At 40.7% G+C, this 25,628-nt stretch overlaps 2 protein-coding genes across 2 annotated transcripts in view; one reads left to right on the top strand and one right to left on the bottom strand.

The window, feature by feature from the left end:
• Window positions 1–658: 658 nt before the first annotated feature.
• LOC141167585 (olfactory receptor 10A7-like) lies at window positions 659–7,711 on the bottom strand. Its single transcript, XM_073654974.1, has 2 exons — window positions 7,696–7,711; window positions 659–1,545 (listed from the first exon to the last, which is right to left on the bottom strand). The coding sequence occupies exons 1-2, from the start codon at window positions 7,709–7,711 to the stop codon at window positions 659–661; spliced, it is 903 nt and encodes a 300-aa protein (XP_073511075.1).
• Window positions 7,712–17,116: 9,405 nt separating this feature from the next.
• The window catches only part of LOC141167584 (olfactory receptor 1500-like), a 30,104-nt gene continuing 21,592 nt past the window's right edge, over window positions 17,117–25,628 (top strand). The window contains exons 1-3 of the mRNA XM_073654973.1: window positions 17,117–17,212; window positions 21,092–22,005; window positions 23,334–23,400. Of these exons, the coding sequence (XP_073511074.1) occupies window positions 17,117–17,212; window positions 21,092–22,005; window positions 23,334–23,400 (1,077 nt within the window). The remainder of the gene's footprint in view (window positions 17,213–21,091; window positions 22,006–23,333; window positions 23,401–25,628) is intronic.

Here is a 25,628-nt window from a genome sequence, read left to right as displayed (position 1 = left end):
AAAGGGAAAAAATTTAAACACGCTAGATCTATGTATTTTGAGCACTAAGGCTCTTAATCAAAGCCTTTGATTTGAAGACTTGGTGCTCAAAATGTGTAGGCCTGGTGTGTTTTTTTTTTTTTTTTTTGCTATTTTATTTGTTATTAATGAATAATGGCTTTATTGTCCTTTCCATTGTGGTTGCTGGATGCCTTCCTGCCTGTTACCTTCCAATTAACATGGTAGCCAACTTGTGCTGATGTCCTGGGGCCAACAGAGTTCAAGACCCTGAATAGACTCCTGGGAAAGAGTAGACTATAGGTCAAACACGAGTCCAGGTTTAGTGCTTTCATACACCCAAAACCAGACCTATTATTATTTTAGGTGGAAAAAATACAAATGTAGCACACATAGGACACACATAGCTCAATGCAACCAAATATCTTGATGCAAAAAAGTTTAATACAAAATCTAACTTGACATATTCAGTGGATTATGCTATGTTTAGTGTACAGTTTATCTGCATCATGGCATTGATATTGTTTTGTGTTACGGAAAACTACATCTGTAAAAGCAAATTCCCATCAACACATTGTCGAAAGCCATTAAAGTATACACGTCATCATCTAGCTTGACAATGATCTCATAAACAATAAAAAATGTCTTACTTTCAGGCCCATTACTTTACAGATTGAATAAATTCAATACAAGTCATACATTTCTTGAGGAGTTTTTGCAGAGAATTCTTGATTTCCTTATTTCTCAGACTGTATATGATGGGATTAATAAATGGAGTAACTACGGTATACATCAGTGAAAGGAGTTTGCTAATAGTCAATGTTTGTCCTCCCATCGAGAAGACATAAACACTTAGTAGAGTACAGTAGAATATGGAGACCACAGTGAGATGGGAGCTACAGGTGGAGAAGGCTTTCTGTCTACTGATGCGAGACTGACACCGTAGGATAGTCACAATAATATTAATATAAGAGATGATTATAATGGTGGTGGGGATGACAAGTGTAGGAAAACTCAGTATGTAGATCTCTAACTCCATAGTGTAGGTATCAGAACAGGCAAGTTCTAGTAAGGGAACAGTGTCACAGAAAAAATGGTCAATGATATTTGGTCCGCAAAAAGTCAGCATTGATATTGTTAAGGTTAAAATAAGAGAACAGCAAAAACTGAGTAACCATGTAGTGATGGACAGCCTTACACAATAAGCACTAGTCATGATAGATGTGTAATGGAGAGGGTTACAGATGGCCACATATCTGTCGTAAGACATCACTGTGAGAAGAAAACATTCAGATGCTTCTATAGCACCAAACACGTAAAACTGGGTAAAGCAGTAAATAAAAGTAATGGTGGCTCCATTATTCATGAGAACTTGTAGAGTGTAGGGGACAATATCTGTGGTCAACACAATGTCACTGATGGACAGTTGTGTCAGGAATAAGTACATTGGAGTGTGGAGGTTCTTGCTGATGGACACCAGGGTAATGATCAGGAGATTCCCACATATTGTACCAGAGTAAACCACCAGGAGAAGACAAAACAGAAACACTACTGAACATTGGTTGCTCTGAAAGCCTACCAGGAAAAACTCGAAGACTGAAGTCAGATTGTTCTGCAAAGATAGCAAAAAAAGTGGTAAATAGTTTGTGGCCTCTTTCCTGAATTAAAATAACAATTAGATAAAAAGACAGAGACTGAATTCAAAGTGTTTTGATCACAAAAGAAAGGAGAGACTTAAGGGCTTTATGGACTTCTTTCAGCATGACACAGAAACTTCAAAAGGTGGCTTGAGGTAAGCCCTGGCTCCCCACTGATGACTGATTTTAAAAGCTCACAGCGAAGCCCCGACATCAGGTTACTTTACTTCTATGCTGCTTTTTATACATCCGAGGAATGGAGAAAATTTGATTACTATAAATCACCCCAAGTCTTCCCTAGATGCAAAGGACCTTCATTTTATTTTTCTTCAAGGAAAGTTTATGAAACCAGTTGCTCAAACTGCACATCAATTACAAATTAGTGTGGATACACTTTATACCTGCACAACTTAAGTTTCAAACAAAATGAGTATGTAGTAGAAACTGGGAAAAAAAGAAGTACAATAGGGTCGTATCCAAGGATATAAAAGTAGGGTGAAGGAGGTGCTCACCTAGTTCAGTTATGCAATACACAATTGTGACGATACAGCTTATAATCTTAATCAGCCACATGATTAGATTTGTTAAGCCAAGGGAAATACACTATTATCTTTGTGTTGACTTGTAAATGTATGTGTATTTATTTCTGTGGCTTGTCAAGAAGGACAGTGACTCGGCGTGGAACAATGAATGTTTGCTTAATATGTTGATTAACCTTTGTGTGGACCCTGGTGCTTGTTGACTCACAAAACAGGAGGACAAACTGCGTAAATTGATTAAATGCACAAACAATGAGACCTGAGCCCTGTGAGTAATGAGATACCTAACCTCTTACCTGTGAATGTGTACTTGAAAAGACAACTGTAACTACAGTACTGACCAAAAGTTTGGACACACCTTCTCATTTAAAGATTTTTCTGTATTTTCATGACTTTGAAAATTGTACATTCACACTGAAGGCATCAAAACTATGAATTACCACATGTGGAATTATATACTTAACAAAAAAGTGTGAAACAACTGAAAATATGTCTTATATTCTAGGTTCTTCAAAGTAGCCACCTTTTGCTTTGATGACTGCTTTGCTCACTCTTGGCATTCTCTTGATGAGCTTCAAGAGATAGTCACCGGAAATGGTTTTCACTTCACAGGTGTGCCCTGTCAGGTTTAATAAGTGGGATTTCTTGCCTTATAAATGGGGTTGGGACGATCAGTTGTGTTGTGCAGAAGTCAAGTGGATACACAGCTCATAGTCCTACTGAATAGACTGTTAGAATTTGTATTATGGCAATAAAAAAGCAGCAAAGTAAAGAAAAACGAGTGGCCATCATTACTTTAAGAAATGAAGGTCAGTCAGTCTGAAAAATTGGGCAAACTTTGAAAGTGTCCCCAAATGCAGTTGCAAAAACCATCAAGCGCTACAAAGAAACTGGCTCACATGAGGACCGCCCCAGGAAAGGAAGACCAAAAGTCACCTCTGCTTCTGAGGATAAGTTTATCCGAGTCACCAGCTTCAGAAATTGCAGGTTAACAGCAGCTCAGATTAGAGACCTGGTCAATGCCACACAGAGATCTAGCAGCAGAAACATCTCTACAACAACTGATAAGAGGAGACTTTGTGCAGCAGGCCTTCATGGTAAAATAGCTGCTAGGAAACCACTGCTAAGTACAGGCAACAAGCAGAAGAGACTTGTTTGGGCTAAAGAACACAAGGAATGGACATTAGACCAGTGGAAATCTGTGCTTTGGTCTAATGAGTCCAAATTTGAGATCTTTGGTTCCAACCACCGTGTCTTTGTACGAGCAGAAAAGGTGAATGGATGGACTCTACATGCCTGGTTCCCACCGTGAAGCATGGAGGAGGAGGTGTGATGGTGTGGGGGTGCTTTGCTGGTGACACTGTTGGGGATTTAATCAAAATTGAAGGCATTCTGAACCAGCATGGCTACTAAAGCATCTTGCAGTGGCATGCTATTCCATCCGGTTTGCGTTTAGTTGGACTATCATTAATTTTTCACCAGGACAATGACCCCAAACACACCTCCAGGCTTTCTAAGGGCTATTTGACCAAGAAGGAGAGTGATGGGGTGCTACGCCAGATGACCTGGCCTCCACAGTCACCAGACCTGAATCCAATCGAGATAGTTTGGGGTGAGCTGGACCGCAGAGTGAAGGGAAAAGGGCCAACAAGTGCTAAGCATCTCTGGGAACTCCTTCAAGATTGTTGGAAGACCATTTTTGGTGACTACCTCTTGAAGCTCATCAAGAGAATGCCAAGAGTGTGCAAAGCAGTCATCAAAGCAAAAGGTGGCTACTTTGAAGAACCTAGAATATAAGACATATTTTCAGTTGTTTCACACTTTTTTGTTAAGTATATAATTCCACATGTGTTAATTCATAGTTTTGATGCCTTCAGTGTGAATGTACAATTTTCATAGTCATCAAAATACAGAAAAATCTTTAAATGAGAAGGTGTGTCCAAACTTTTGGTCTGTACTGTATTTTAAGGGACATGTGCTTCTGTAACAGTCAGACTTGAAACAGAAATTGGAACATGACTTTACAAGGAGAATCAAGGAGGATCAGAAAAACGACATTTTCAGCTGCTGCAGCCTCCAAGTTAACAAAGTAGTAAAGTGGCCTAAAGGAATAAGCAGATCCTCTCCGCTGCTGATTGAAATTCAAAAGAAGTTTCCCGGAAACAAGTCAGGAAGCAATGTGGTTTATTATCAACGTGTTTCGAAGTCATTCTACATTCCCATTCATTTGGGAACAACACACAGTTTGTGTTTCTTTTTTCCTGATGAAGAAGTCCGATGACCTCGAAACGCATTGATAATAAATCGCATTGCTACCTATCCTTTTTCCTGGAATGTTCCTTTGGATTTCTATCAGAAGTGCAGAAGATCGGCTTATTCCTTTTTGTAAGTGAAATGGGTAAGCTTTTCATTGATCATAAGCTGCATAATTACTATCACAACATAGATTAAGAAACCAAAATTTGTATTAGAGAATATTCAATCTGTTGGATTGCTCAAACCACAAAAATGTCTATTTAAAGTATCTCCAACATCTATTCACAGCCAACTTTTGCACTAAACAACCGACAGAGCACATCAAGGTCTTGAGCAATGGCTTAATTTTATATCATTACTGAAGAACACTACAGGGGCTTTATTCCAGCACCAAACAACAGGTTCTCCTTTTAATCCTGATTAATCATGTCACACTATTTCTCTGATGATGGTCTCACCCTGCTGAAAAAAAATAATATCAAAACAAACACTAATTTTCTGTAGGTTTAATTCCTATGTAGACTCCAATGTTTGTCAGTCTAAAGTATTGTATATACTGTGATGATATTGTTTAAAAACAAACACTTATTAAGTCATTAAAGAATCAATGTCATTCTTAAAAATGTCCCTCTATTTCTCCATCCATGGCCTCTACGTAAATGATCTCCTATGTGGACTTCTAGATATCTGTTGCTTTATATCAGGCTTCTTTTTAGGTATCTACAATCACTTTAGTCCATTGTGTTGGACATTTGTGCCAATGGGGCATGAGTTATATTTTTTAGAGGCTCGATTTATTCTTTTGTATTATGTAATGGAAAATGGAAAAAAAAAAAACATCTTTCGGGATAGAATTGACTATTTAAAAAATAAAAAAAAGCATCAATTCTACCATTGCTTTTCGGGTTTTGTTTTTATGGTATGCCGTCCTGTAAAAGTGAAATGTGTTATACGAGTCTGCACAATGGGAATGGCAATCATGGTAAACTTACTTTTAAAAAAAAAATGTTTTACCACCCAAAAAAAATTAAGGAAAAATTCTAAAAACATATAAAATGCCCTTTTTCTTCATTTTTCTGTCCATTGAGTATATCAGGTCGTGGGACAAACTATACATTATTTTGATACTATTTGGGAGTTTTGCTGAGAAATCCATGTTGACAATATGCAATATCTATGCTTTAGAAAAATTGTAAAATATGTTTTTTTCTGTGGTTTGCACATCATGTTTCTTAAAATTGTTCACTAGTTGAGGCAAAATCCATAACAAATACTCAGACTACTCAGATCACTTACCTCAGGTATTTTCATGCTCTGCTCAATAGTAATGAAATTGTATTTGTTCTCCTAATATTGATATAAGAAAAAAAAAGATCATCAGACATATATACACCATAACACTGATATTGGAAATGTGCAGTACACAGATCAGTAACGGTCAGATATACAACAGCAAGAACATGATAACATTAACCGTCTTTGTATTTATATCCAGACGACGAAGTCTATGGAGAAAGGGAAATCTTTAGAGATTTGTATTCCCATTGTCTCAAGTGTGAAAAATAATTAAGCTAATGATAAAGAATAAAAATAAAATTGCCTGTAATCGGCAACTGAGTACTCAAGACAATTCAGAAAAAGAAAAAAGAAGACTTAAATTCCTCAGTTGAGTGTAGTATGCAGATTTACTATTAGTAATAATTAGTGATGGGCGAGCACTAAAATGCTTGGGTACTCGTTGCTCGGGTCGAGCACATTGGAATACTCGGGTGCTTGACCCGAGCAACGAGCCCAATGTAAGTCTATGGGAAACTCCAGCATTTTTCAGATGGCTCCCCCTAGCGGTCTGCAGAGGGCCTAAAAATTGCCCAAATCGATGGGAACAGTGCTCAAATGACATGGGAACAGCATGCGGTAGACCCCTGGAAGCATTTCTGACTCCCAGGTCACTGCTGTCAACAACGTTATCAGAGGTATTACTCCACTTTTATGGACTCATAATAAAACATGCAAAAATGAAACCGTAATGGATTTTCCTGGGAAATATGTTAAGGAACATCCTTTCCAGGGCAATGACTTGTATATACACTGTGTTCCCAATTATTATGCAAATAATATTTTCTCAGATTTTTCCAAATTACCTGTATGAATTGCAGTCATTGTATTTTTCCAGTCAAATAACTATTAGAGTACAATTGAAAGGTTTTTTTTTGTACAAACTGCCTATGATAACAGTATATTTTTTAAAAAATATAACACTCAAACTGCAATCAAAATGCATGTTCCAAATTATTATACACAGCAGACTTTTCAACCTTTTCGTTTTATTAAATAACAAAAAAATGGTAATTTTTGAAATTATAAGCATTAGCAGGTTATTACACACTGAAATTAGTTTTCAACTCCAAACTTTATTCTAGGTGATGTTACATTTGCACATAGGACCCCTTATTCGAAAAGAGCTTCTGAACTCTCTCATTCATTGAATTTGTCAGGTTTTGGATGGTTTCTGCTTCAATAGTTTTGCATGAGGACTGAATACCCTACCAGAGCTGTTGCTTAGATGTGAATTGCCTCCCGCCATCATAGACACTCCTTTTGATGAAGCTCCTGAGGTTCTCAATGGGGTTGAGGTCAGTGGAGCATGGGGGTAACACCATAAGTTGGTCCCCTTTTATGCCCATAGCAGCCAGAGATGCAGATGTGTTATGTGCAGCATGAGACGGGGCATTATCATGCATGAAATTATCTCGATGGTCCAGATGGATGGAGTGGAGGATGGCTGGTTGATGGACACCCCATGCAAACACCGCTACGGCGCTAGCAAGGAGGAGGTGGAGTAATGTTTTGGGCTGAAATCATTGGGAGAGAGATTGTCGGCCCCTTTAGGATCCCTGAAGGGGTAAATATGTACTCCATAATGTATGTGGAGTTTCTCAAACAGCACTTCCTGCCATGGTTCAAGAAGAAGAACCGTGTATTCCGCAGCAAGATTTTTATGCATGATAATGCACCATCTCAAGCTGCACATAACAAATCTCAGAATGCTGCCATCCAGATTGCCATGCCCCAGACACTGAGAAGCTCCTCAGTGAAGCTCCTCAATGTCTGGCTGTGACGGCATCCAGATGAGCCGAGTTCATGTCCAATGAACTCAGCTCACCTCATGCACGTCACTGACAGCGTTGGAAAATTATCAGCGCTCAGCGCTTGAGCAGGAGAATTCTCCCACGCAGGGATGGCATTGAGATGACAGGCTGGATCACAGCTGAGCGCTGCCATCCAGCTTGTCATCCTTCAGAGACACTGCAGAGCGCAAGCATGCCTGCGCTTCTCAGTGTCTGCCGCATGGCAAGCTGGATGGCAGCGTTCTGCTGCGGTCCAGCCTGTCATGTGAATGTAGCAGAGCTGAAGCTGTCATGGGAACCATGGAAAGGTAAGGATGATGTTGCTTTATTATTTTACTTTTATTGCAGGAGATCGTTGGCTACAGCTGGAATGGGCGTGATGGTAAGTATGGTTTAATTTAGAACAATAAAGAATTGTGTCTTTATTTCAATTAAAGGACTTTATTCTGGGTATTTGTGCATTTTTGTAACTTTGACTATGGAGTTAGTAATGGGGGTGTCTTATAGACGCCTCTCCATTACTAACCTGGGCTTGATGTCAGCTGGCATTATAAGCTGACATCAACCCCTGCCCTATTACCCCACTGCCACCGCTACAGGGCAGTGGGAAGAGCGAGGCTAAATGCCAGAATTGGCGCATCCTATGGATGCGCCATTTCTGGGGCGGCTGACGGCTGGTGTTTCTAGCCTGGGAGGGGGCCAATATTCATGGCACCCTTCCTGGGCTATTAAAATAATCCCCCAGCTGTCTGCCTAGCCTTTGCTAGCTATTAAAATAGGGGGGACCCCACGTCATTTTTTTTGGGGTCCCCCATTTTAATAGCTAGTAAAGGCTAGGTATTCTGCTGGGGGCTGATATTAGTAGCCAGGGAAGCTCCGTGGGTATTACCCCCTTCCCAGGCTTCAAACATCTGCCCCAGCCGTCTGCTTAACCTCCGCTAGAGACTAAAATTATGGGGAACCCCACGCCAATTTTTTTTTTAATAAATCCTTTATTTTAACACTAAATGACAAGTACAGTAATCAACACTATCACTGTACTTCTTATATATGTCACTGACATGTTTCTATCTATCTAATCTATGTGTGATGCTCTATTCTTTCTGTTGTAAATAGTCGGGTACCGATGCTGAATTACCGGCCTGCTTTCTTAAAGAGATGGTGCATGAAAACACTAATATTTTTTTAAGAAATCCTTTACACTAAATGACAAGTACAGTAACCAACACTGTCACTGTACTTCTAATATTTGTGACTGACATGTTTCTATCTATCTAATCTATGTGTGATACTCTATTCTTTCGGTTCTAAATTGTTGGATATTGGTGTATGCCGCTGCTGAATTGCCAGCTTTTCATGTTTCACTGTGAGCACTGTTCCAATCGATTTGGGCAACCACTGTAATGCCACAACCAACATGGCTGTGGCATTACAGTGAGTGGCAGACAATCCCTGCATGATTGGTGCTCTAAATAGCGCCTGACATGCAGGACATGCTTTTGGTGCACGAACAGTTATCGAACATAACCTCGAACAGCCGAATTTTTTGCAAATCGTTCGTTTTCGTCAAACGGCTCGAACACCGCTCAAAACAGTTTGAATTTGAGTTTGACGAACAGTTCTAGTCAAACACCGCTCATCTCTGGTCATCACCGCTCACCATCTTGGTGGAGTCCTCAAAGTTTGGAGGATGGTACATATGTCTGACATCCATGTCCACTCCTGAGGTCTTATGTGTGGTGTCTGAACTGAATACCGACGGCCTTGTTGATGCTGGTTCTCAACAACTCCCCTCTTCTGCTCAGAAATCCTTCTTAAAATCTGCAGTGTAGAGTTCCAATGCATGGGGACATCACACAACACTTGGTGAGGTGGAAGCTGCAAACACTGCAGAAACACGGCAAAGGAGTTGGAAGCTCTAGGTGACTTTCTAAAATGGGCACACAAGGTGCGTACTTTAAAAAGCAGATCCGGATGCTCCGGGTAGGATTCGGGAAACTGCAGAAGCACGAGGGCCAGGCATGCTACGTGTGTGAGCTCTCCTCAGAGCCGCCACCAGGTTCCAGCCTTTGTCACACACATCCATGCTTGCCTGTAGGTTCAGGGGTCTGAGCCTCAGATCTGCCTGCTTTCAGAGCTGTCCAAAACTCTTCAGGATTGTGCAGTTTGTCACCTAAGCATATTAGCTTCAGCACAGCCTGTTGCTGCTCGGCCAAGGCAGTGCTGCAGTGCTTCCAGCTTGTGACTGATGTGATCATTTTAGAGATGCAGGCTGAAGAGGAGGAGGAGGCTGGCAAGGTTGAGATGCAGGAGCTGTAGACTGTGGGGGCAACCCTGATTGACATAGGGCCCGCCACCCTTAGCATCAGGAGGATCTGTTCTGTCCCAATGTCCGACTGGGTGCTGGCTCCCATTATGTTAAACCAGTGTGCCGTCAGCGAGATGTACCGTCCTTGCCCACAAGCACTTGTCCACGTGTACATGGTTAGGTGGACTTTCCCAGTAACTGCGTTGTTGAGGGCACTGCTAATGTTTTGGGACACACACCGGAAGAAATAGCTGTGGCTGGGGATCAAGTACCCAGGGATGGCCGCTGGCATCAGGTTACAGAATGCTTCCTTCTCCACGAGCCTAAAAGGCAACATTTCGAGTGCAAGCAGTCGCAAAATATGGGAATTTAGTAGTGTGGCCTGTGGGGCGTTGGCTACGTATTTGCGCTTGCATTCCAAGGACTGGGGCATGTACAACTGAACTCTGTGCTGGGATTGGACATGGACGTGCTTCCTGATGCTGCTAGTTGAGAGTTTGCAGCAATAAGTGCAAGTCAGAAGGCATCTTCGCATTCACCATGGACAGGGGAATGGCTTGCATTCACAACAGTGGAAGAAGTAGTGGTGCCTCCAGCAGACACTGTTCCTGTACCCTCAGGTTCGGCCAACAAAGTCAGGTGCTTGCTGCCATGTGCCTGATCATGCTTTTGGTGTTGAGGCTGGTCGTTTTGCCAACCCTGCTGATGCTGGCTTGGCAGGTGGTGCAAATGGCCTTTTTGGAGTTATCGGCAGAGTCTTTAAAAGAAAACCAGATTTGGGAAGACATAACAGTTGTACTGGCAACTTCCTATGTGTTGGTGTTTCGGGGAACAGTTGCCTGCCTTCTGTCTGTGGCCACCACACTGCTTCTTCCTGCCTGTTGGGTTGCTCTGCCTCCCTCCTCCTGTGTGCTGCTGTCCTTGCTCTGCATGTTCTCCTGCCAGGTTGAGTCAGTTACTATATCATCCACCATCTCATCTTCCACTACCGGAGAGTTCAATTGTGGGATCAGTTGTCACTGGGCACGCGGCATGATGGGAGGAAGAAGTATCAGGGTGAGGAATATGCAGTCCAGACTCACGGCTACTGAGACTTGACAGTGTGAAAGACAGAGTGGTGGTGATGGTCGCAAAGTGACAGGAAGCATTATCCATTTTCCTGGGAAAAATGTGAAGGAACATCTTTTACAGATAATGACTTGTATATAAGGCAAAATAAATAACCAAAAACAAAAATGCTCCTCCACACCTTGGGCTATGTTTACATTGCAGAGTGCGACAAATCAATAGACAACCGTTGCACAATAAACTCCCTAAAAACTTTCGACAAGCATCCAGGGTTGCAGAGTGGCACTGGAAGAAAACACATTCGCAAGATGACTTCACTGCATTCAAACTAGCAACACTCACATTCAAATCAGCCCTCATCTCTGTTAAACAGGCCTACTTCACAACCCTCATATCTTCCTTATCCTACAACCTCAAACAACTGTTCAGCACTTTTAACTCCCTCCTTCGCCCTCCACTGCCCCCTCCGACCTCCCTCATGACTGCTGAGGAATTTGTCACACTCTTCAAAAACAAGATTGACCAAACAAGGCAAGCCTTCATTGTCAGACCACCAGAACCCCTTTGTTTTCTTGTCAATTGCCTTTCCCCCATAACCTCCTTCTCCAACATCACTGAAGGAGAGCTTACTCGTTTCCTCTCCAAATCACACCTCACCACTTGTGTACTCGACCCTATCCCATCCCACCTCCTCCCCAACCTCACCCCCACACTCATCCTATTCCTAACTCCCATCCCATCCCTAACCCATCACTTCAAGCTATCACTAACATCTGGTACCTTCCCCTCTGCGTTCAAAAATGCCACAATCACACTCATCCTCAAAAAGCCATCCCTTGACCCAACTGCTTTGTCCAGCTATCACCCCATATCGCTGCTCCCATTCACCTCCAAACTCCTTGAGCAACACTGTGGCTTCCTTGCATGAAGTCGGGACCAGACAGCATAACAAAATGTCATCCATGTACTGTAATAGCATGATCTGTGGATGGAGTGGCTGCCACTGCTCCAGGATCCCTGCCATTGCTGTTGAATAAATAGTAAATTAATTCTTTCCTCAATGTGGGATGATCTTCCAGCAGTACTGCTTCCGTTCATGTGTGAAAGCAAAAATATACTGACAGTTAGGGTTTAAGGGGACAGAGAAAAGTCAATTTGCCAAATACATTTCTTGAAAACATCTGGAAATTGCTGGGATTTGGGACAACAAGGTTTGTGGGTTTCGAACAATTGAGCTCACACTCTGTGCCACAGCATTAACAGCCATGAAATCACAAACCATCCTGCATGTGTCAAGGGATCCTTTGGGTCTTTGTTTCTTAAATGGTTAAAAGGGGGTGTTACAGGGTGAGGACTTTTGCACTAGGGCCCTTGCCTGGACATATTCTTTTCAATCTCTATTCAAGGCCACTGATTTGACTGTGCTTAAGGGATATTGTTTAAAACATGGAGACATTGTTCACTCATTCAATTTAATCATGACTGGAAGGATGGGGAGCCAACCCAGATCAGTTTTTCCCCTTGCCCATATATATGGTGTCTGGCACGTGATGCATTTCCATATCCTCAAACATTCTGCATCCGGTTCTCTCACAGCCTTTGACATATACACCATTCCTTAAAGTTTACACAATCTGAGAGGAGACTTGTGACTGTAATAGCTGGAAAAGGGTATTTTATGGTAAAACCCAAAAGAAAGGGAAGCAACAATAGCCCATATGAAAAGGGAAAAATATTTTTATTCAATATCAAAAATGAAATACGAAAACCCCCACCAGCGTTTCATGATTGCTTCTTCCTGTCTTCCTGGGGGTGTGGATATACAGTAATGCAGGGTCCTTATTAGTGTTGAGCGAGCATGCTCATTGCTCGAGATTTACGAGCATGCTCGGGCAAGCACCTATTATCTTCAACATGCTCGGGCGTTAAGTTTTCCTAGCTCTCTGAACAAGATTTGCAACTGTTTGACAGCTTTAAAACATGTGAGGAATGCCTGTTTTTCCAGCATTCCTCACATGTATTAAAGCTGTCAAACAGTTGCAAATCATGTTCATGGAGTGACGAAAACTTAACGCCCGAGCACGCTGAAGAGAATAGGTGCTCCCCCGAGCATGCTCGATCATCACTAGTCCTTATATAACCCATAGGTCAATGGATGTGTTTTCATCACAAATCCATTGACCTCTCACAGGTATATAAATAATATTTTTGCCATATCTAAACTTATGCCTTATTCTAATATGTATTATGAATTACTAGTTGCTGCCACTAGGGGCCTCTATTGTTATATGTATTTATCTCCATTTTTACTGCTAACTGAAACTTTATATATTTTGTTGAATATGATTTATGGCTATAAATTATTACATGCCATCATTACAAGATAGGTCCTGGATACAGGGGATCTCTGCTGTCTGACTCTCCCTCACTTACAAAATTTTAATTGCTTTTATTATGCATATTTCTGATTTTCAATAACGTGTGATATTCTCTTTTCTTATGAACTATTGTTGCTCCCCTTTCTTTTGGGTTTCAGTATACTTTGGAAGTGACCTTTATACTAAATGTCCTTATATGTGTATTGTATGGTAGTCTGCATAGCACTCACCAATCTGTCCTCCAGATAATTCATACTAGAATTTTCACTATCAATGAGCTTTGCAAACACATCTTGGCTATCCAGTTATTTTAATTTCCACCACTTAGTCAGGGGAGCTTCAGTGACCACTCCCTGACAGTCTACAATATTGTAAATAATCATGTTTGGCGTTTTAAAGTCTCTGTGTATCACAATCTCGGCTGCACCAGTGTCAATTAAAAATTCTGCCTTCTCTCTCACTGGCATTGTTATGGTCATAATTAGGGTAGGACAAGGTACTGAGGGGACAAAAACATGGTGCACATTTGTCACTGAGTTGCCAATTTCCTAGTTAAAAGTAAATGCAAAGTCAGTCTGTTCCTTCTCCTTTTTAGTATTTTTGCAATGTCTGGAATAATAGCCATTCTCCCCACAATTCCAGTACTGTATTGTTGCTAAGTCATGATATTTTCTCTTTCTGTTTACATTGTTTTCTTTGTGTCTAGAGATGAGCGAACATTGAAATGTTCGGTTCGGAAATGCTCGCGAATATTTAGATATTCGCCAAATTTATTCGTCGATTAATTTGTCCGACATTACCGAATGCCATAGGATTCAATGTTGGGATAAAAAAAGCTTATACAACATCTTCAAACAGGCCCAAAAGCCACCGAAATACATCGAATAGGGGTAGACACCTGGAAAGTGCCATCAATTGACCCGGAGTTCAAGTAATATAATTATTATTATTACAGCGACATTTATTCCATGGCGCGTTACCTGTCAAAAGGGGTCACCGACTGATACAAGAGTAGAGAGGATCTTGCCTGTGAGGGCGCACAAACTATCTACAAGGGATGGGTGAGGGTACAGTTGGTCAGGGTACAGCTAGTCATGCAGCGGTATGCTGGAACGAGGCTTACCACAGATTGTACACTTGTCACAAGAAGTGGGTCTTCAGCCTCCTTTTCAAGGTTTCTATGGTAGGTGACAGTCTAATGTGTTGGGGTACAGCGTTATCACAGTAGGGGAGAAGCCTGGGACATAATCTGCTGAGAGCCTAAATCACAGTAAGCTTCCAGGAGCTCACAGCTGAGCATATTAACCCGTGAAACGATTAATATGAAGGTGAAAGGCTTCTAATGACTTCAGGAGTGGGACGAATCAGATGCTGTGGTCTTCTGACTCCTCTCTGTCATGGTAAACCCGTGACACCTTGAAAGCTTCAAACACAATAATCAAAAATTAGACAGCAGTGGAGGTCGGTCTCCTAGACAATGAGCTAACTCCTTTATGATGATAGAGGACAACATCTTCAAGTAGTTTGTATGTTCTCCCTGTGTTTGCGGGGGTTTCCCTCGGGTTCTCCAGTTACCTCCTCAGTAAAAGAGCAGCCATACAGGAATGTTCACAGTACAAAAAATTAGGGCCGGACACCACCATTTTTGTGGCCAACAGATTGGAGATGGTGGATTTCCACCTCTTAGCTTTGTCATGTGTGGGAGAAAACAATCTTTTACGTGACCACAAACGCAGGATCGAGAGCTGGCTGCGTTGCTGAGAGAGGGTGGAGTACGGTGAAATGGACAAACTTCTGGACCATGAGTGAGATGCAGGTGGAGATGTTACTGTGGATTGAAAAACGTGCGGTGTGCTCAGTGAAACAAACACAGCAGGCATGACCGCTTCCATTACAGATAACGGGCTCTCATTCAACCTGACTGGAGAAGGTAGAGAACTGGAAGTTCTGCAGTTGGAGACCTTTCATGCCAATACTTGACACAGAAACAGAAGAGGAGGAAGAAGCAGCTGATGTGGTTGTTGAGGCAGCTGATACTGGTTGAGGTCCGCATTTTATCGCAGTGAGATTGGCAGAGTAACGCATGTTGATTGCGCATGTGAAGATTTATATTTGTAGTAGTCAAATTATTGCACTTTTTAACTCTACTGAGTTTTTTATCGCAAAGTTTGCAGAGAACGCTGGCTCATCCTTTGCAGTCTCAAAAATGGCCCAGGCTAGGCAACCTTTGCCGCCCCTGTTAGCTGCAGACTTGGGAACGCTGCTGTTCAATGCTATGGTTGTGGGTAAGGATCCAGTTCTCCTCGTGCTTGCATCACTCCATGTGTGCACCATAGGATGCAATGTAACCTCCTTGTCTTTCTTCTCCTCCAACTCCTCAGATGAGCTACTCAGCTACGTGCCTCAAGGTTCACACCAAGTTGGATGTACAACCTCTTCATCATCCAATGTGTTATCCCATTTCTCGCCATCAGAGTCACCCTCCTCCTCTTCTTGCCCTGACAGCACAGTACAGTCGAGGGTCAGGAAGCTGCTCGTACGCAACCTTTTTTTTCCCCTGTATGGAGAAGAATATCTGCCCCAAACAATTTTAAGCTGAGATGTAGTCTGCTTTATATACCCATTTTGAGATTATCAGGTCTGTGTGGAGAAGAATATCTGCCCCAAACAATTTTAAGCTGAGAAGTAGCCTGTTTTACCTACCATGGTAGAAAGAAAACCAATTTCTATTTTATCATGTGTTTTCCTGTGAGAACAAAACCTGCGCCAAACAATTAATTTAAATTGAGTATAAGCATTATAATGAGGACTGACACCTCTTACTTTACAGCCAACCCAGCAGATGGAAACACAATCAGTACTGTTCACATTTTAAAAAATTAGGGCATAACTCCACCATTTCCGTGGCCAACAGATTGGAGATGGTGGAGTTCAACCTCTTTGCTTTGTCATGTGATGGAGTAAACAATCTTTTACGTGACCACAAATGCGGGACCAAGGGCTGAGGGCTCAAAGTTTTGGAGGACTGCACAGATGTCAGACATCCATGCTCACTCATCAGCTCTTATGTGCGGAGGCTGACCTGAATGCTGACGGACGTGTTAAAGCTGGTACTCAACAACTACTCTCTGCTGCTCTAAATCATTTCTAACATCTGCAATGCTGATTTCCAATGTGTGGTCACATCTCACACCAGTTGGTGAGCTGGAAGTTGCTGAAGACCTGCCAGGAGGACAGAAGCTGTTGCTGGCTTTCTGAAATGGGCACACAAGAGGCGTAATTTCACAAGATGCTGTAGCAGATCCGGGTGGGTTTTCAGAAACCGCTGAACCGCAAAGTTGAGCACATGGGCCAGGCATTGGACAGGAGCGAGCTTTCCTAGCTTCAGAGCTGCCACCAGGTTCAGCTTTCAACAACTCTGCAACGGTGTGCAGTTTGTCTCCTAAGCATACAGTCCTGCTTATTGCTATTGCCACATACAAAGTTTAAGTACATAATCTGGAATATCTCTTGAAAAAAATGAATCAACTGATGGAGATGGAGGCTGAAGAGGAGAAGGAGGTGGTGCAGGAGCTGTAGAATGTGGGGGCAACCCTGAATGACACAGGACTCGCAATTATCTGTGTCGGGAGGACGTGTTCCATCCAAGGGTCCCACTGGGTCCCTGCTTCCACAATATTAACCAAGTGAAATGTGTCAGTGAGATGTTCCAACCGTGGCCACATTTACCTGTCCACGTGTTTGTGGTTAGGCAGTCCTTACCACTATGTGCCCTGGGGAGGGCACGGATAATGTTCTTGGACCCATGTTTGTGGAAGTGGTGACAGTGGTAGCAAGTGTAGAGGAGTACTTTGACATCTCGCACAAACATGATTGCATAGAATTAATGAGTCAGGAGACAGTGGGTTTTTCGCATGTGCACGATAAACCTGTTCCTAATGCAGATTTTACGTTATTTTGTGGATGGCTCCAGACACAACCTAGGTTGGTGATTCTACACTGAATATGCAGTATTCTTCTCACATGAGCTGAGCACACTCACATGACAGTGCATGAGGCAGAGCTGAAAGCACTCACTGAATCCTGTAGACTGGCAACAGGTAAAACGGCCAATATTTACACAGACTCTCATTATACATTTGGGATCTTACATGAATATGGCTCTTTCTGGAGAAGCAGAGCTTTTCTTGTGTCAGCTGAAAAGCCTTTAAAACGTGCAGAATTGGGGAAGTAATTAATGAAAGCACTGATGTTAACAGTCCAGGTTGACATAATCAAAGTGAAAGTGAAAGACTCAAAAAGTCACATGTGTACCATGGTAAATGCCTTCTGGATCGATCCTGTTTTCAGTCACATAGACACCAAATTCCTGCCCCATCTGTGCACAGCACAAGCCAGGTAAAACAGTAAAAGACCCAAAGAAAGCGACACCAAGGCCTCTCTACCCGTTTCAAAGACAGCAGATTGACTACATACAACTACCCAAGGTAGGAGTGTATGAATATTTCCTGGCATATGTAGATTTCTGTTCTGGATATCCAAAAGACTTACCAGTAAAAAGTGGCAATGATAAAACAACTAATGAAGAAACTAATTTGTGGATATAATGTCCCAAAAACAATAGAAAGTGATCTCCACACTTCACTGGAGAAATAATGATGGACATTTTTCAGGCTCTCAGAATAGAAGAGGCATTCTTTACCTCTTATTATTCACAAAGCAGTGGGAAAGTGGAGAGGTTACATGGGACACTTAAGATAAAAATTAAAAATGCCAAGGAGGGAACAGTAAAGAACTGGGTAGAGTTCTTGTCCCTTGCACTCCAAATAGAAAGACAGGCATGTCCCCTTTTGAAGTCCATTTCATTAGTGCCTCAAAGACGGGTCTGTACTTCCCACAAGTGTTACAGATGCAACACGGTACTACGGCAGCTGAGGTCCAGGCCTTGCAGGATAGATTTAATGTGCTGACTAAACATGTTTTCATCCATTCCAGATCCTAATTCAAGTGCTGTGCATCGAGTGAATCTATTTCATAGTGTGGTGATATGCATATACGTGAGAAGGAGCCTAGATCAACAGTTTGATGACCTGTTCCAAGTCCAGCTGACCTGTTCCAAGTCCACCTCAATGAAACTTGTGGGAAAATCCATCTGAATCCATGCCAATCACTGTAAAAAGTTCACTTCACTGGTAGAATAAGTGTCCTATTATTTGTTCTGCAGGGATTAGCACGGCTAATAAAAACATTGGATCAAGTTTTAAATATGGACCAGTAGAATAAACTTATACAACACCATACTTCTCCTATAAAGGAAATGGAAAGAGAAAAGCCAAAGGTCTTTGGTTCTTCATACTCAGTCAATATCTTCCAGGACTGTGTTGTCTTTAGCCTTACCTCTGGAACTGTGGGAGAAATGAACACCACACTTCATGCACAATGAAACCTGGATTCAATCTAAGTTTTAAAAAAAAGATGTGCCTTGTGAGGTATTTGCCACATTAATGATAGCTGGGTCGGAAACTTACCCCTGATTCCAGTTAAATATAACATGACCAATGGGACCGATGTGGCGGAGTGTGTACAATCCGGATGTAGCGGGTCTGATCACCAAAATAAGGACTGGGATTCAACATTCAAGCCTCATCCCCCAAAATAAATTATGATTCAGTCTTCAACACACTGGTGTCGGTACCTTTTGAAAGAACAACAATTGCTCCCTCCTGTTGCCATTTTATTGACCCTGCGAGGGATTCTCAAGGTCAAAGCAGAAATCAATAAAATAAGTGAACTTAGAGATAAATAGTTAAAGACTCCTGATGGGGGAATACATTCTCCTTTTTCGAATCCGGCCAACTGGTTTATGGGCTTTGTTGGTTGGGTTTCTGGCATTATAAAGACTAGCATGCAGATTCTATTGTTATTATATTATATATATAATAAGCAGGAATTTCCTCATCTTGGTTTCTCTGTAAAGTAGTGAGAATATTAGTTTTCAAATCCTAAAGACTGGATCTGTGGTAATACGTGCTCAAATAGATTAGTATTATATATTGTGACATGACTTCATTTACATTGCAAAGATGCTTTTTTTCCCATCGTATATCTAAAATATCCATACATAATATTACAAATATTCTTTTAACTCTCCTAAACACGGCTACATTTTCAAGAAATTCTTAGAGATGAATATAATAAAGCAAGCTGTTAATGATTTATTTTTATCACCTTTGTTGCCTGAAATGAAGGCGACTTGTGGGACAATCGAAAGTCTCCCATGATTTGTTTCACCTGGTACTGAGACTTCTGCTTAATATATAAGTATCCAGACTTTCATCCATTCAGGCCCATATTCATGTGTCTAGTGATGGCGTACTGAGGCACGATTGTGATGTTGCCTGTTGCCTCTGGTGAAATTCTTCATATAAGAAATGAGATTTGTAAAATATAATATATCTATGTGATATTTACTAATGATGAATAATAAAGAAGCTGCTGATGTAAGTATTGCCAGTGAACATCTTTGTGATAATACCTAATGCAGATTGCTTAAGATTCATTTCAAAATTATTGATTTACAATATTAAGAAAAAATAAGAAAAAGTATTACTATTATCTAATTTGGAATATGACAATCAAAAGGAATTCTCTCATAATTAACTATTGTATACAGGTGAGTAAATCTGCCAAAATTCAAATTTGGCAAATTCTAAGAAATTCAGGGTGGAAATTCAATTTGCATCAAATTTATATTCAATGCTATTCAAATGAGCCCCAATCACAGTTGGAAGTCTCCCAATCCCAAAGTATAATACAATGATGTGTGGAAATTGTTTAACAAACAAAAACAAAACATACTCACCTTGCTCCTCACCTGTAAGTACCACCACAGCTCACGGATATCACAGCTCACCTCTAGTTCTGGATTTTTCTGCCCTTGATCTAGTGTTGGTCTTCTCTTAATTCTTCTCCAACACTTCTGTCCATTGAGGTAATGTAGGCTGATACATTACATGATTTTATTGAGTCATAATATCAGAAAGTTGGCCTGGACCTACCTGGTGCAAAAAGCGACCTTGAAGAGTTAAAGGACACTTGAGCGAAACTATTGCCTGAGGAAGGTAGCAGAGAATCATCAGGAAGCTTCTGCAGCAGGGATGGGTGAAAGGCTAGGTGACTATGACTTGTTACTTTTTTTTAACCTTATCCTGGCCCATATTTATCCAGTAAAACAGTAACTGACAAACCAGAATTTTACTGGATTTACGTAAATTAACTTGTCGAAAATCCAGGTTGGGAAATTTGGTAAATTTTAACAAATTCAATTAGTTTAGATATGAATTGTTCATACCTATTACTGTATTTTAGATGCTTTTCAATACTTCTAAACAATATACAAAAAGCTTAAAAGCGAGCAACACTTCATAATTTCTTTCATTTAATTGCAGAAAAAGCTACTCGCATGTTATAGAGACAGTTTTGATAGATAGGAGTCTAGTTAGTATGAAACACTCTCCCCCTAAGTAATAAAATGAAGGTGCTGCGGTGCTTTGCTGAAGTCTAACGATGGTCTGGATAGACAGTCTATGGAGCTCGTCTCCGGTGTCTGAAGAGGCCGCGCTCATCTGAGTTCTTCTGTTTCTTTGTCTTAGCAATTAGGAAGGATTGTGTCACCAGGAATTCTATAGCTATCTAGAGCAGGAATCTTGTAGCCATCAAGCTATTTTATTTTGCTGTTTTCAGTTTATTACATTAGAATTAAAATTTGCTTTGTGTACAGGAGAACAATCTGACTGTGGTGACTGAGTTTTTCCTTTTAGGCTTTCAAATCAGACAAAGTTTAAGAATTTCACTGTTCTGTCTTCTCCTCATGGTTTTCTGTGGGACAATATGCGGAAATCTTCTGATCACCACTCTGGTGTCCACCACAAAAAGCCTCCAAACTCCAATGTACTTCTTCATCTCCCAGCTGTCCATCAGTGACATTCTGGTGATTACAAATATTGTTCCTAATTTGCTTCAAATTCTTCTCAATAATGGGGGATACATTGCTTTTATTGATTGCTTCACTCAGTTGTACTTTTTAGGTACTCCAGAAGTGTTTGAATGTTTTCTCCTCGCTGTGATGTCTTATGACCGATATGTGGCCATCTGTAATCCCCTCCGTTACTCCACCATCATGACAATATCACTTTGTGTCATATTATCGATTAGCTGTTGGATGCTTGGATTTTCTATTGAATTTATTTACATTATAAAAATGGCAAAACTAAACTTTTGTGGTCCAAATATCATTGACCATTTATTCTGTGATATTGTTCCCCTACTAGATCTTTCCTGTTCTGACACATTCATTGTTCACTTGGAGATTTATGTTATGGTCATTCCAATTGTAATAATTCCAACCATAATCATAGTATTGTCTTATACTTATATTATATCAGCAGTCTTAAAGATTAAATCTAGTGTTAGTAGACAGAAAGCCTTCTCCACCTGTAGCTCCCACCTCACTGTGGTCTCCATATTCTACTGGACCATGTTTGGTGTTTATGTTTTCCCAACAAAAGGTCGAACACTCACCATGAGTAAGATCCTATCACTACTATATACTGTATTTTCTCCTTTTATCAATCCCATTATATACAGCCTGAGAAACCAAGACATTAGGAAAGCCATCCTTAAGCATGCAGCCTGGTAAATTACCAACTAGAGATTTTTCAACTTGATTTGTTACCTTTACCAATTTTCTAGATCAGGACATCCTTTCTTTACAGCACAACTCCTCATCTATGATGGACAGGGTCATGCCGAATCACACCCAGGGCTTAACCAACTTCAATGGGAACAACATACAATTGGTCTGCTGCACTGCCCTAAATTCACTCCTGACTGTTGCTCTCAGAAGCTCCCCTCCCTTTACAGCTTTGAAGGGTAGGAAATCAAAATAACCATGCACACACCATGAAAAAAATATAGTTATTATTGATGCATGCGTATTTGCCCAAACTAATAAATTTTAAAAATATGTATCTTATGCAATGATTACTAAAACAGGAAAAACTTTCTCCAAGAAAATACAATAAAAACTGTTCAAAAAGTTGCATGTGCGAATATTCTCCTGTAGTTACCAGCCTCCTGATGTCTCTCCGTGCCCCGAATAACAGCTCCTGGAGCGTGTAAATCATTGGGCTTCAGATGAGCTGCTACTGATTGGGCTCTGGTCCGGTGCGACCAACGAAATCCTGCTGATGGGAATTCCAGAAGGAGTGGCTGCCATCTTATGAACCTCGCTTGCGGTGCTGTGGATGGGTGTCATCTGAGGTAAATGATGTCACAATTGAAATGTATAAAATAACATGGAAGGTAAGAGGTCTTAAATCCTTTCTTAAAAGGGTTAAGGTATTTTCGCAGATAAAAGGATAGAAGGTTTTCATCCACATATTTTAGCATTAGTTCAAATTGACCTCACTATGGATTCAGTCAGATAAACAAACCATGGGTACAGTGGTCGCTACATTCCTTCGTACAAGTTACTCGAGAAGGGTCTCACTTCTAATACACCAAGCTGTCAGATGGGAGTTTGGGGTAACTCGCAGGGATCCCGTAGGGTGAATTGTTTTTGTAAATGCCATTATAAATTCCAAACAATATGTGTTATGTACAGTATATACTATCCATCCCCTGCTAATTTTACAATTATCCACAATGCGGTAAACTTTGCGCTGAACTACCCAGATGCTCATATTTAGCTGTGTATTACAACATACTAATCCCCAAGTCTTTCTTTACATCTCTTAAATTGTTACCCTTACTTAAACAAGCAGGTGCAGTGTGGAGATAGACTAAGAATTGAGTTAGTTTTAGCCACTGACAGTGAAGGATAGATATAGACTCTACATCCCTAATATCCATGAGACGGAATGAGAGGGGATTCTGGAGTCCACAACTTTTCTTTCTCCTTCGACCATTAACAAAATGATTCAACTCTATATTATTCATCAGACATATCTTACTCATCTCAGGCTATTCCGAATGGGGCGATCTCCTACCTCGAAATGTTTTTGGTGTCATACCTTGGATACAGATTTCGTACATATGATTTGGGCTTGCCCAATTGCTTCTTCCTTTTGGCGTGAGGTGACTACTCTATTATCTTCTGTAATATCTATTCCAATCCCATGTGAGCCATTAATTTGTCTGTTTGTGGTACTAGAAGAAGACATATGGGATTATGATATTAGGATTTTGCGGGTAACTTTGTTTTCGGCTAGGAAGCTATTGGCAATATGTTGGGTGGGTAATTCACAGCCAACACTGAGATCTTGGATCTCACTGGTTAATTTAATAATTCTATATTAAAAAACAGTCAGAATAGAGGAGGTCCTTTAAAGTTTCCTAGAATTTGGGACTTTTGAAACTATTCATATCTTACAGTTTCTAATCGTGGATGAGGGTACAAGCTTTGGGATACTTTTAAATTGGGCACATAGTTGGGATAAAGTGCTACTCTTTAAGAAGATAGACTAAATTTGTGTTTGGATATATACTTATCTATACCATGATAAGATGTGACATCAATATGGAGGTAATCATGGCAGCAAAGTTGAAATTGATGTTTTTGTTGTAGGTTTAAAGTTTGAGAAAAAGCTAAGTTGTATTACTCTTGCATCCTTTTAGGCTATTATTTATTCATCCATAAGAAACAGCGATCATATAACAAAAGACACATGTACAACCTGTTCTTTTCCTTCCTCTTTATTGATAATATATGTCGCAAGTTATCCAATAATATGCTGTTCTCTAGATGGTTTATTATGATTAGTACTTGTTTGTAAAATTGTTTAATAAAGCAATTTAAAAAAAAAATGTTGCATGTACTCCAAAAATGTATCAATACATATCTCAGGTCAACAGCGAAAAACAATCCCTCATTCCGGTCTATTGATGAGAAGTGGAAAAATGTTGTGCATCTATAAAATGTACTTTAACCCCATAATATATTTTCTACAACCATGTTATCTTTTTTCCTAATTTGTTTTTATTTTGCAAACTTTATTAATTTATTATCACCATGCACGCATTGTTTTTGTTTGGGCGCACCCAGTGAGCTTTTTGTTGCCCCGCTGCATTTTTTGAACATTTTTAATAATAATAAAAATAATAATTGGTGCTCAGAATCTACATTCCCTATCTCTATGTCTTTTGGAGTGAAACCCCTTGCTGTTCTTACTTCTCTTTTTGTTTCATTGTGGTTGTGTCTTGAAAAAAAAATCAGTCGGGTTGCGAAACGCGCTGACAAACTGCTTCATCCTTTTCACCAGCACCAAGTTTGGTGGTTTATTTACATGGGGCTCACAACAATAAATATTATTAATCTTACCCAATCACAGTATATAAACTAAAGGGAAGACATTTTAAAATTATATATTTATTAAGATATAAAGTTAAAAACATTCCACACAATTATGCAAAAAAATTACAGAACCCCACATACAGACTAAACTTGTTATGATCTGGTACAAGAACTAAGGAAAGACAGGAAAACTGTCCCTGCAATAGGACTAAGCTGATTCCCTATGATGCAGCGGGCAACCTGTTCCTTGTGAACAGACCCGCCTTCGTCCTCAGCTAGTCGTAACGCAGACCTATAGATATAAGGGAGGGGTCCCTAAAAGTACTAAGGACTGGGACAAAATTGGACACCTCCTACCAGAAGTTGTAGCTGAGCAATAAGACAAACAGACTAAAATACTTAGAGGTCCAAGGACCAAGCAAACTATGGAGATAGGTACAAAGCACCTGGCTAGATTAAGAGTCAAAGTAACACTGAAGTCCAGCAAAGCCAGAAGGGCGGAGCTGGAATAAATAGGCAGCAGGTCACGTGACCACAAAATAGAAAAAAAACTAACAGGAGGGTTCTAACAGTACCCCCTCTTCTATGAGGATCCTCCGGATCCTCCAGGCCCAGGCCTATCAGGAAACCTCCTGTGAAATGCTCAGATAAGCCTAGGAGCAGAGACATCATCCGCCCTTACCCAGGAGTTATCCTCAGGACCGAAACCTTTCCAAGCGATGAGATACTGCAATCTCCCTCTATGCCTTCTGGAATTCAGGATACGAGAAATTTCATATTCACCGTCTTCCACCACCGGAGGAACTGTGACAGTAGCATCCCTATCCGGTACATCAGATTTTTTCAACAAGGAAACATGAAACACCGGATTAATCTTCCAGGAGGAGGGAACCTCCAACCTAACAGCAGACTGATTAACCACCTGAAGCATCTTAAATGGACCCACAAACTTCGGACCCAATTT

This window comes from Phyllobates terribilis, unplaced genomic scaffold (genome assembly GCF_046119375.1).
Source record: "Phyllobates terribilis strain yellow unplaced genomic scaffold, ASM4611937v1 Scaffold_11__3_contigs__length_659146591, whole genome shotgun sequence".
In the NCBI taxonomy this organism is placed as follows: Eukaryota; Metazoa; Chordata; class Amphibia; order Anura; family Dendrobatidae; genus Phyllobates; species Phyllobates terribilis.
The sequence above is the reverse complement of the archived record's forward strand: the minus strand, read 5'-3'. Positions and strand labels throughout refer to the sequence as shown.